A 12072-nucleotide genomic window follows, 5' to 3' on the forward strand; every position below is an offset into this window, starting at 1 on the left:
TTGGGGTGCCTTCCCCTGTCACGAACAGAGTAGGGCGGATAGGGAGGTTGTGGCCCCGCCCCCTGTCACACACAGAGCTGCAGGGCGATCAGGGGGTTTGGGCGCTGCCCCCTGTCACGCTGATCCGGTGCCAAGAGGCCTCTCGGCTCCGCTGATCCCGGTGCTGGGAGGCATATTACCCTTTTACTATATAGGATAGAGGCCTTGGGGCCGGCTGGTTTGCCCTGAAGGGTGTCCTGGATCAGGGTGGGGGTGCCCACTGGGGTGCCTGGCCAGTCTGGGTGAGGGGCTGAGGGCTGCTTTCAGGCTGGCGGTTGTTGACTGAAGCTTCCAACCGCTCCTTTTTTTTCTCTTTTTTTAATTTTATTCTGGGCCAGCTTTAGCTCTGGCTCTAGCTCTGAGGCTTCCGCTGCTGAAAGAAGGTATCTGGTTTGTTTCGGTTCTATAATCGAAACAATGTATAACTCCAGCTCTGAGATCCCGGCCTTCTTTCTGGGGTTTTGTTTATTTTCTATATTTGTTAGAATGTTTCAAACTGCCAGCTCAGAGGCTGGCAAGTCAGGCAGGGAACTTGGAGTCTGCAGTCACTGAAGCAAGCAACCTCATGTTCGCTTCCAGCTGCCTGGCTGCCGGCCGCCATCTTGGCTGACAGTTAATTTGCATAAGGATACGCTGATTAGCCAATGGGAAGGGTAGCGGTCGTACGCCAATTACCATGTTTCTCTTTTATTAGTGTAGATTTATTTTAGAGAGAAACATCGATTTGTTTTTCCACTTATTTATATTTATGCATTTATCAACCACAACCTTGGTGTATCAGGATAATGTATAACCAACTGACCTATCCGGCCAGAGCCTATCTTTATTTCCTTAATGTAAAAGTCACATGTAGGAAAACTAGAATGTTTGTGTAAAGAAACAACAATGTAGCCCAAATCTTACTAAATGCAGTTAGCAGTTTAGCATATTTCTACTATAAGCTTGTCTAGTATCATTATAGCTTTCTTCCTTTCTCTTCAGGAGGAAATCTCTGAAATCAAAGCAGAGGGAAACCTGGAAGCTGTCCTGACTGCCTTGGATACAATTGTGGAAGAAGGCAAAGACCGAAAGGAGCCAGCCTGGTGAGGAGGACCACGGGGGGCTCACAGAGAAAGGGGCAGCACCTCAGCATCTTGAAGGAGCTTTTTTATTGTTCTTAATCCTCATCCGAGGATATTTTTTCCATTGATTTTTTACAGAGAGGAAGGAAGAGTGAGAAACATCGATAAGAGAAACTTCGATCAGCTGCCTCCTGCACACCCCCTACTGGGGATGTGCCCGTAACCAAGGTACATGCCCTTGACCAGAATCAAACCTGGGACCCTTCAGTCCACAGGCCAAACCAGTTAGGGTTCCATTGATTTTGAGAGAGAATGGGAGGGAAGGAGGGAGAGGGAGAGAAACATTGATGTGAGAGAGACACAATGATTGATTGCCTCCCGCATGCACTGGAATCGAACCCATGACCCTTATGTGCCCAGGCTGACGCTTAGCCATTGAGCAACATCAGCCAGGGCTAGAGGGAGCTTTTATGATGGACCCATAGGTATGAGACTCTGGGCTCACGAGAGAGGACCCTGTGACAGGGACAGGTGGAGAGGACAGACACCAAACAAGAACCCCCCCCCCCATCAGTGAAAAGTATAGCCCCCTCTGGGGAAGAGAGTCCAAGGGCAAGTACATGCTGTCTAGGGGTTTGAGGCGGCTGAGGGAAACCTTCCTGGGGAGCTCATTTCGGAATCTGTCTAGCCGTGAGAGAAAGGATGGGGGAGTGGAGGAGGCAGAATTATAGGTTTGGAATCTCTTCATTTGTTCATTCAACCAATTTTAGGGAACATGGACTGTACACCCAGTAGGTGCCAGAGATTCCACAATGAACAGGACACGAAAGACCTGGTTCTCCTGGAGCTGACATCTCAATGGGCAGCCCTGCTGCCTGGTGTCCTGTGCAGGATAGAGAAAGAAATTTAAAAAGAATCTATAGTGGCTTCCACCCCAGTGCCTATCAGAACTGACCCATCTCTTCATTCTGGCCTCCCAGCCCCAGCTTATCTTCCCTTGTTAGCGAATACCACAGCCTCTCCAGATCGGGGCCCTTTCTCAGGCAGCCACTCCGTCTGGGAGGGCTCATCCTGCACCACCATCCCCACATCTCCAGCTCAGTCTAGAGTGGGTGCACCATCGGGGCACATGGTCAGCAGCACAGAGGCAAAGGCTGAAAAGTCACCTCTACCTCTGGAGTGTTCGAGATGGGGGACTGTATGTGGGCAGGAGGAGAGTGTGGGGTACTGCTGGGAAGGCTAAGATACAGGGGGTGAGATGGGGGACTGTATGTGGGCGGGAGGCGAGTGTGGGGTACTGCTGGGAAGGCTAAGATACAGGGGGTGAGATGGGGGACTGTATGTGGGCGGGAGGCGAGTGTGGGGTACTGCTGGGAAGGCTAAGATACAGGGGGTGAGATGGGGGACTGTATGTGGGCGGGAGGCGAGTGTGGGGTACTGCTGGGAAGGCTAAGATACAGGGGGTGAGATGGGGGACTGTATGTGGGCGGGAGGCGAGTGTGGGGTACTGCTGGGAAGGCTAAGATACAGGGGGTGAGATGGGGGACTGTATGTGGGCGGGAGGCGAGTGTGGGGTACTGCTGGGAAGGCTAAGATACAGGGGGTGAGATGGGGGACTGTATGTGGGCGGGAGGCGAGTGTGGGGTACTGCTGGGAAGGCTAAGATACAGGGGGTGAGATGGGGGACTGTATGTGGGCGGGAGGCGAGTGTGGGGTACTGCTGGGAAGGCTAAGATACAGGGGGTGAGATGGGGGACTGTATGTGGGCGGGAGGAGAGTGTGGGGTACTGCTGGGAAGGCTAAGATACAGGTGGTGTGAGAAGGGGGAGGTAGATTCCTGGGCACCAAAGCTGAGGGACAGAAGGTTAGCGTTTCCATCAGGAGCAGCCATGCGACTGGGTCTTAGAAGGTGGGAAGGACCCCAGAAGAGACCTTAAAAGCCAGTCCACTTGGAGATGGGAACATCACTGATTAGAGCTGAAGTAGAGCCCTCATCCCACGTCCACCGCCTTCTTACGCTGTGCTCCTTGCCACTCTCCAGGCGCCCTAGTGGGATCCCAGAGAAAGACCTGCGCAGCACCATGGTGCCCTACTTCCTACAGCAGCGGGATGCCCTGCGGCGCCGGGTGCAGAGACAGGAGGCTGAGAATAGGCAGCTAGCAGATGCCGTCCTGGCCGGGCGCAGGCAGGTGGAAGAGCTGCAGCTGCAGGGCCAGGCTCAGTGGCAGGCTTGGCAGGTAAGTGCTTTGGCCCTGCCCTCAGGCACCTGTTCCCCTGCTGCAGCAGAGAAAACAAGACTGAGAGAGATCAGAGACGTGGGGGACACTTTGGGGCCCTTATTGGAGATGGACTCTGCTCCGGGGAGGCCCAGTCTAGGAGGCCAAAGCACCAGCCTGACATAAATGCCTGCTGAGTGTCGGGGGGAGGGACCTCCTTACATGCCCTGCGGGGCCCGGACCCACATGAGCCACAGACCCACATCATTATGGGGGAACCCAAGCCTGAAGGCAAGGACAGTCGATGGAAAGGATTTGGATTTTTTCCTCTCCCAATTTCCTTCTCTCCCATTGATGGCAGGCTCTGCACAGAGGACAGAAGGAGCTGGTGGCCATGCTGAGGGAGCCTGAGTAAGGGGGAGATGGCCGGCCCAGGAGCAGAAGGTGGTCAAGAGCCCTGTACAGCTGCAGTGTTGCCTAGTCCTGAGCAATGACGGAGTTTGCTGGGGGATGAGGTGTGAGCAGTCCCCACTGCCACTGTGCCTTGGGGAGCCCTCAAGTCACACACACTACCTTCTGATTCCTCCCTGTTTCCTTCTAACTTGAGGATTCTTGGCCAGATCCCAGCTGGGAGTCAGACACCATGCCGGCCAGCACCCCCCCACACACACACTCCTGCTACTTCCTTACCCCTCCCTAGGACCTGGCTTGGAAATCTGTTTTCAGTCTCCACTGATTGCCCCTTTGCTGGCCAGCTGAGGGCTGGTGCCATGTTCCCTCCACATCCGTAAATAAACGTCCTCCACTGCACTGTAATCTGTGCGGGTGCTTCCGCTGTCTGGGACACTTGTGGGCCAAGACCCCCTCTGGGGCTCCTGAGTTCTGACCCCTGGAGGCCTCAGCTGGAGTTCACCAAGAGCCTCCAGTCTCAGGTGGGTTGGCAGGGGGGCGTCTGACCTTCACATGCAGAGGGGCAGTGAAGCTCCTTATCACAGAACCAGGACCCTGGGTTCCTTGAGGCCAGGACAAGCTTTCAGAGTGTCACTGACCAACCCAGTCCACTCTCCCTAGGTTTGGGTTAATTCTGAGAAAGGAACTGGTGCCTGAGGGTGGGCCAAAGCACTCACCGTGGGCCTCAGCGCTTGAGTCTGGTGAGAGCAGGCGGGCCTCCAAACAGCTGGACGCGTAGTCCTCGTTTCTCAGGCTTCGCTCACCCAGGGCCCGCAGAGCATCAGGAGGGGCTCAGCAAGGCAGGAGGGGTGCCTCCTCCAAACCAGGGGGGAAGGGGGGGTCTCACCCTAACTCTGGAGAGGCTGGGCTGGTCTGCCTAGGACAGTGATGGTGAACCTATGACACGTGTGTCAGAGGTGACACGCGAACTCATTTTTTTGGTTGATTTTTCTTTGTTAAATGGCATTTAAATCTATAAAATAAATATAAAAAATATAAGTCTTTGTTTTACTATGGTTGCAAATATCAAAAAATTTCTATATGTGACACGGCACCAGAGTTAAGTTAGGGTTTTTCAAAATGCTGACATGCCGAGCTCAAAAGGTCCGCCATCACTGGCCTAGGAGCACTGGGACACTCAGGAAGACATCAGGTGGCCCCTGCTTGCCACCCCTCAAATCAAGCACATGGCTCTTCTCTCCACCTGGAGCTGCAGCATTCAACCATCCAGTTGCCCCCCATCCCCTTCTACTCAGCCATAGGCCCGGGGGGGGGGGGCAGGGGCGGGCAGTGTGCTCTGTCAGGTGAGTGAGGTCACCCCCCCGCCTCCAGGTTGGGCTGAGACAGAAGCAGAGCTCAGGGCTGGGATGGGGGTTTTCATGAGGAGCCTGCAAGGGCAGGAAGAGAAGCAGAGGGTCAGGAGCCCAGTGCTCTCCATCTCCCTGCTCCTCAAAGGCCCTGTGAGGGCACAGGGAAGGGGGACCCTGCCACATGGACCCATCCTTAACCTCATGCCCAGCCCCTCCTGTGTTGGCTTTTGGCTCCTGGCCCTGTGCTACCTGACCATTCTCCTGTCCTGACCCACAGGGCCTGACCAGTCAAGCCACCCCCACACCAGGCCTGCCTTTGGCGTCTCGAAGGGTGAATGAGGCCATCACTGGGCACTCCCTCCCTGGGGTTTGGCTCCTGCCCACGGCTGACAGTGGAAATCACAATCGTCGAGAGCTGTAGCCAGTTCTGCTCCGATCTATTTTGGACCTCTGGGCCCCTTCCTCTCTGGGTCCCCCCACACCCTCCTGGCATGTTTAGCTGAGGTTGGGTTTAGAGAGAGTAGGGGCTGGGGGACCTCAGTGGCCCCCTTAGGGAAGGGCAGGGGGCATCCAGAGGCTGGCAGTCTCAGATTACCACCCACCCTCCTCCTCCACTCCAGGGGCCTGCCCAGGCTGCCCTGGTTCCAACCACAACATCCTTTGGGGTTTGGCCTATAGATCTGGGGCGGATGACCCCAAATAGCCCTGGCAGAGTCCCCTGCGACCCGCCCGCACTGTGATCGGGCGGCCCACCCTGGCCTCCGGGGCAGGACCCAGAGTATAAATGGTGCTGGAGGCTGGTGGAAACACCGGAGTCTGAGCAGACCAAAGCCACCGCAGAGACACCATGAGGCCCCGCATGCTCCTCACCCTGCTGGCCATGGCCGCACTCTGCCTCGCTAGCCAGACAGGTGAGTCCCCCACTCTGCCCCAGTGAGGAGGGGAGCACGCACTCCTCACCCCTCCACTGGCAGTGCAGTCCCTCTGGCTGTCTAACCCCCTCCTCCAAGAGGGTAGGCGCCATCCATTTGCCCTGCCTCTGTCCTTGTGGAAGGAGAGGGGAGAGCAAACTGCCAGAGGCAGGGGAGGAGGGGGCTTAGGGGTGAACTGGGGTCCTTTCTTCTGCAGATGCAAAGCCCAGTGGTGCAGAGTCTGACAGAGGAGCAGGTAGGAGGCAGGCCTGACAGGGGCTTTGTGCCACATCACCCAGCTGCCCAGCGGTCCCTCACCCTGGCCCCCTCAGTCCCATTTCCCCCCTCCTACTGGCTCCTCTCTGGCTGTTAAGAAGGCCAGCCTGCTCCCCATCTTATCCCCCCAAACACTCAGCCACCTGATCCCTGCCCCTCTGCTCCCACAGCCTTCGTGTCCAAGCAGGAGGGTAGTGAGGTGGTGAAGAGACTGCGGCGCTACCTGGATCCTGGGCTGGGGTGAGCAAAGGAGTCTGGGAGGACAAGGAGGGCCCTGGTGATGCGGGAGTGGAGGGGGCAGTTTGTGTGGAGGCTGATGCTATTGTGTTGGGCTGTCAGAGCCCCAGCCCCAGCCCCCTACCCAGATCCCCTGGAGCCCAAGAGGGAGGTGTGTGAGCTCAACCCGGATTGCGACGAACTGGCTGACCACATCGGCTTCCAAGAGGCCTACCGGCGCTTCTACGGCATAGCCTAGAGCCTGCAGCCCTGCAGCCCTGCCGGCGGCCCCCTGCCCTGGCTACTGTCCAGAACCCCTTCCCCTTCCCTCGCCCTGACCTCCCTGCCCTACAAGTGTGGGGTCACCATCTGCCCAGCTGCTCCAGAATAAACTCCAGAAGAGGAATTGGTGGCGTCTGACTCTTTATCTATGGAGGGTGGGGAGGTGCTGGGAGGGTGGGGAGAGGCAAGGGTGTTTTACCTCCTTCAGTCCCAAAAAGTGCTTCCCAAAGTCTGTTGACTTTTTTTATTTGTATCTGCCTCATTCCAGAAGCACTGAAGTTAGCTTCCTAAAGTCTAACTAGGATTCCCCCTCTGGCCCAGCACCCTCCCCGCCACCCCAACCCAGTGCACCATCCCTGACCCACCCAAACAGACCAGACGCCCAGAGCCGAACGTCTTGAGTACACGACTGTGACCAGAACAGACTCGTCACCATAGGCAAAGAGCTGCCAGCGGACAGCACTGCCTGGTTTGGGGGTGGGGGCAAGAGTGGGCCTCCTGACCTGGTTAACAGCATTCAGGGTAGGCCTAGGTTAGTCATGTTAGTTCTTCCTTGGGCTAAACAGACTTCCAGGAGCACCAGAAATGGGACTAGATGAAAGGGCCCCGACACCTCCCCATCCAGCCTCTGCCCGGGACACACACACCTCCCCTCTCAGACCCTCAGCACTTCCCCAGCCCCATCAAGAGCTCCCTCACTGACCCTCCTGCTCTCTGCCAGCCCCACCAGCTCCTCTCTGCCTTTTCTCCTCTGCACTCTCTCAGTCACGTTTGCTTCCAGGCTCCTATGTGCCCCACACCTTTTCAGGTCTGGGTCTGGGCTCCTCCCCAGCACCAAGGCCTCACTGTTGTTTGGCGTTAGCACCCCCCTCCGGCGGACCACCCTGCAGCAGGGGGCATGTACTAGGGGCCCGAAATAGGGAGGCTGTGAAGGCAGCAATGATGAGCAGGTTCCCCGCCACTGCCAAGCCCAGCGTGGCCACTGTGCCTGCCAGGCCCAGGGGGGGGTCCTGTGTGGCCAGCCAGGCTTGGCGAGACTCCATATCAGCCAGCACCGCTTCCAGCTGGAAGTGGGTGCCCAGCACTGCACAGACGTGGAAGAGCTGGTGGCTGTGGCCTGTGGGGAAGGTAGGCAGGTCAGGGCACATACCCATTCCCAGGGCTGCCCCAACTCACCCTCTGACCCATGGCAAGTCGCCCCATCATCTGGGCCTGCTACTACCCTAAACTTAGGAATAGGAAACCTGATTCCAAGAGTTCCTGGAAGGAGTGAATGAGCAGATGTGCATAAAACACGATGCCCAGCATACATGCGACTAGTTTTGCTGCTATTGGAGAAGCGGGGGGTGGGCCTGGACTCCGAGGACCCTCCAGTGCACTGTCTCCTGGCTGCATACGCCATTTACTCAGCTCAATCTCTGGGTTCTGGGAAGCTGTCTCCCTGGCCCTTTCCTCACCAGGCTGGGCCTGCTCTCACCAATGTAGTCAAAGCGTCCCGGTGCCAGCCGCTCAGGCAGGTGAGAGGCGAAGAGAAAACCAGTGAGCAGCGCGCACAACAGGTGGTAGCCATGATTGGTGCTTAGCGCCTCTTGCCCACAGCTGTGGCCCCTGCCCCAGCACAGTCCCAGCTGGCAAAGGAAAAGCAGGGCTGAGCAGGAGGGATTGGAGAGCGGACCCACATGTGTCTGGAATCTAGTTGGGGGGGTGGGGGGGGGCAGCCAGGCTGGGTGCTGGGCCTGGAGGGGAGGCAGCAGGGCTGAGGTGAGATTGAGGGCAGGACTGGAAGGGGCACTGAGAGGACAGGAAAACAGGGGCCTGACCAGGAGCCCTAAGCCCCCTTACCCGATAGAAGAGAGGAAGGTTGTCAAACAGGAAGGGGTAGGCGAAAGCGCCCGTACGGAGGATCTTACTGAGCCCAGGGCTTTCCAGCTCAGGGAACCTGGGAGGCAGGAGGGAAAGGCTGGTCACCATCCTGGTGCCAGGGTGGGAGTCAGAGGGGCGGGAGGCTCTGACCAAGATGGAATGTCAATGTAGCTTAGTGACACGTGACCCCTCTGTAAATGACCACATCTGTGAAGTGGGTGGCTGGAAGGATAAAGAAACGGCAGGTATGGTGCTAGCGCACAGGCTCCGACACAGCAATTCTCAATCAATGGTCCCGTAGCTCTTAATGATGTTCAAGAGCGACCCCAGGTGTGAGTGTGCTTGCGGCGCCCGGTCCTGTCCCTCCGCCTCCCCCTTCAACACTGGCCGAGAACCCACCGAGAGTAACAGGAGAGGCCGGTGCACAGGAAGGAATTGAGTGCGGCGGCGGGCACAAAGAGCTGGTGCAGGCGGCCGTGCAGCCAGGAGGCCGGCATGGAGTAGGCGGCGTAGGGGAAGGCGCAGCAAAAACGCCGCCACCCCCTCCCCCGACACACACCCCAACCCTGTAGTCCCACCCCTGCCCCCGCCTCCCGCGGGCTCACCCAGGCTGTAGAGGCTGAGCGCTCCGTAGTCCAGGAAGTAGCAGATGTGCCGCGCGCGGGGCGACATGGAGCTGAAGGTGTGCGCACAGCACGACGCGAAAGGATAGAGGCAGGTGGGCAACAGGAAAACCAGCAGCGGCCAGTGGTACGGCTCCGCCCGGAAGCCCGGGCCTCCCGCGAGCACGAGCAGACGCCACAGGAAATACCTGCGCGGCACGTGCTCAGGCGGCCGCGCAGTCCCGCAACTTCCGCCTTCCGCCTTCCGCCCGCGGCCGCCCGAGCACCCTCCCCCTGAGCGCAGAGCCTGGGACAGCCGCCCTCACCAGGTGGGCAGGAAGTGAGTCCAGATGTTGACAGTCTCGTTGGTCATCTGGAAGGAGCTGAGGACACAGTCCAAGGCCGAGCTGGTGGGGCGGCGGTAGCCAGACACGATGCCGTCTTCCCAGAACACCTGGGTGGGGGTGGGGGTCACTATGCTGGACCCTCTCTCTCCAGGAGAGAGCTTGCAGGATTGAAGAGAAAGCGCTGGAGGTCACCATGACCCCAAAGCCAGGCTAAATCTGACTTCCCTCTCATCACAGGTTCCAATACCCAGAAAGCAGATGAGACACAGAAGAGCCGGAAAGGGGACAAGATAGGATGGGAGAGTCGCTGGGCAGACAGGGTGCTCTGGGGGAGGGGACTCTAAACGCGCCTGCTCCTTAGAGAACAGGGTCTCCCGCTGGGATGGGAGGGTAAGAGCTAGCTTGCAGGAGGGACGTCCCCGATCGCTGAGAGAGAACCTCAGTCCCAGCAGTCCCCTGGGGAGTAGGAGTTGGCCAGTGTAGCCCCTCACCCGGGGGACCTGGTGGACTTGAAGGAGTTGGGGCAGCTTGAGACTGAGCATGGTGGCCTGCACCTCCACGTTGACCTAGAGACAGAGGGTTGGGGAGGAAATCAGGTATCTGCTCCCGTCCACGGACTCCTTATCACCCAGGTCCAGGCTGGGCCTGGTCACAGTGCCAGGGTAGCTGGCCTCAAGCTGCTTCCTTCAGGCCAGGAGGCGGGCCCAGCTTCCCTGACACCTCCCCGTCCTAGCCTGGGGGCATCCATTTTCCCCTTAACCCAGCTCAAAGTGGAGGGGCCTCCTCCCCAGCTGGAATACTGTCTCGGTAACCCCGACCCTGGGTCCCATCCCCCAGCCCTCCAGTTCCATCTCAGGAGAAGCCTAACTCATGGAGGTCAGTGCAGAGGCCCCAAGCCACCCTCCACCACCAGAAGCCCTTGGCCCAGTGTGCAGGCTGAGCACCCAGAATTCCTGGAGAGGCCAGATGCCGGGGCAGGGAATTAGGGGGATGCCTGGCTCTTCCCCGAGGACACCTGTGCCCCTGGACATTCAGGGTCTCTGTCCCCGAACCCCCTGCCCCTCAGCCCCAGACCTGTGCAATGCCTCCGGGTGGCCGTGGCTCTGCTGCCCGCCAGCCTCAGGCCGCCTCTCCCAGGCTCATTCCTTGGCACAATTGGTGGGGCTGGGCCAGCTAGGCGGATGGAACCACCCTAGGAGGAGGGAGAAGAGGACACTCCCCCCATCTCCCAGGGCCAAAACTTTCCAGCAACTCCACAACCTAGCCCCGCCCCTCTTCCTGCCACCAGCCTCACGGTTCACAGTGGGCCTCACACCAATCGGCCCCCAAAAGTGGGGGCTCCCTGCCCCTGACCTAAGGACTGGGCTGGGCACAAGACAGACCTGATCCCTAGTCCCTGCACCCTGGCTGAGCTTTATGATAGAGGCCTCAAAGGTACTCCTTGCCCAGGAGTAGGATGGGGGTGGTCTGACCCATCCTGAGTGCTGCCCAGTGGCCTGGGGGAGGGGTGGGAAAGCAGGATGCTGGCTGGGCTCTAGCTGCCCCAGGGGTCCTTCCCTTACCATAGGGTTTAGAAGTCTGTAGAGTGTGCTGTAGCCTTGGAGATGAGGGAGGGGGCTGGAGCTGGCCCTAATTCCCCAGAACGGTGACAGCCCCAGGTGAGCTTCCTTACCCAGAGCTTGACTGGAGCTCCTGAGCAGGTGGGTCAGCAGGCCCGGGTGCTCCTGCCAGCCAGGCCAACGGGAGGGAGGAGAGTGGCAGGCCAGCAGGCCAGGGGATGGGAGACAAAGGAGCCAGAAAACAATCCCAGCCTTGTCCAGCCTCCGGGAGCAGCGCAGGGTGGCCCAACCCCATTAGCAGGCAGCTCACTGGGCCTTCAGCACACAGCCAACCCCTCCAGCCTGACTCAGACCCACTGCGATCAGGACTGGCCCGAACAGGCTGGAGCCCTAGCCAGGATGCAGCCAGTGTGGCGCAGGCTCCCAGATCTGGCTGCGCCACCATTCCAGTCCTCCCAGGAGCTGAAGGTGGGCTCTGCCATAGGCCGGGCAGAGAATCCCAAATCCCGGTCTTGGAATCAGAAACCATCTCTCACTGTGCTTCACTGCCTCTGAGCACCTGGTGCTGGGCCGACTCCAGAGCAAATGCCTTTAGCAAATGTTGGTTCAACAAGGGATTTGCCAAGCTTACTCCCCAAAGACGCACTTAAGGTACCAGTCCTTGCAGAGGGATAGGGACTGAATCTGGCTTCAAGGTTCATCCCCTGCTCCCTTGAGGAAATTTCCCGATTCATAGGACCCAGCAAACAAGTCCCAGCAAACGTGGCCTTCAAAATCCTGTTTTCACCCATCACCCTTACAAAGGCACCAGCTGTTTACAGGATCAAGGAACTTGACAATGTCACTATGTCTGGAGCTTTTGCTGAAATTCCAAACTTCTTGCTTCAATGCATTCATTCACCTAGAAGAAATCTTTCCAAAATGCCATTTTTTAGCACGC

At 58.2% G+C, this 12072-nt stretch overlaps 3 protein-coding genes across 4 annotated transcripts in view; 2 read left to right on the forward strand and 1 right to left on the reverse strand.

The window, feature by feature from the left end:
- The window catches only part of PMF1 (polyamine-modulated factor 1), a 20483-nt gene extending 16351 nt beyond the window's left edge, over window positions 1-4132 (forward strand). For both annotated transcript variants that reach the window (XM_005867577.2, XM_014540839.1), the window contains exons 3-5: window positions 1021-1121; window positions 3142-3337; window positions 3678-4132. In XM_005867577.2, the coding sequence (XP_005867639.1) occupies window positions 1021-1121; window positions 3142-3337; window positions 3678-3731 (351 nt within the window). In that variant the 3' untranslated portion in view covers window positions 3732-4132. The remainder of the gene's footprint in view (window positions 1-1020; window positions 1122-3141; window positions 3338-3677) is intronic.
- Window positions 4133-4821: 689 nt separating this feature from the next.
- On the forward strand, window positions 4822-7167 carry BGLAP (bone gamma-carboxyglutamate (gla) protein). The gene is made up of 4 exons (XM_005867575.2): window positions 4822-5987; window positions 6205-6243; window positions 6434-6503; window positions 6603-7167. The coding sequence occupies exons 1-4, from the start codon at window positions 5924-5926 to the stop codon at window positions 6736-6738; spliced, it is 309 nt and encodes a 102-aa protein (XP_005867637.1). The 5' UTR covers window positions 4822-5923; the 3' UTR covers window positions 6739-7167.
- Window positions 7168-7515: 348 nt separating this feature from the next.
- Window positions 7516-11475, reverse strand: PAQR6 (progestin and adipoQ receptor family member VI). The gene is made up of 9 exons (XM_005867573.2): window positions 11246-11475; window positions 10648-10765; window positions 10065-10139; window positions 9553-9680; window positions 9230-9435; window positions 9024-9150; window positions 8604-8700; window positions 8239-8389; window positions 7516-7878 (listed from the first exon to the last, which is right to left on the reverse strand). The coding sequence occupies exons 3-9, from the start codon at window positions 10113-10115 to the stop codon at window positions 7604-7606; spliced, it is 1035 nt and encodes a 344-aa protein (XP_005867635.1). The 5' UTR covers window positions 10116-10139; window positions 10648-10765; window positions 11246-11475; the 3' UTR covers window positions 7516-7603.
- Between the last annotated feature and the right edge of the window lie 597 nt (window positions 11476-12072).

Source organism: Myotis brandtii, unplaced genomic scaffold (assembly GCF_000412655.1).
Source record: "Myotis brandtii unplaced genomic scaffold, ASM41265v1 scaffold250, whole genome shotgun sequence".
Lineage (NCBI taxonomy): Eukaryota > Metazoa > Chordata > Mammalia > Chiroptera > Vespertilionidae > Myotis > Myotis brandtii.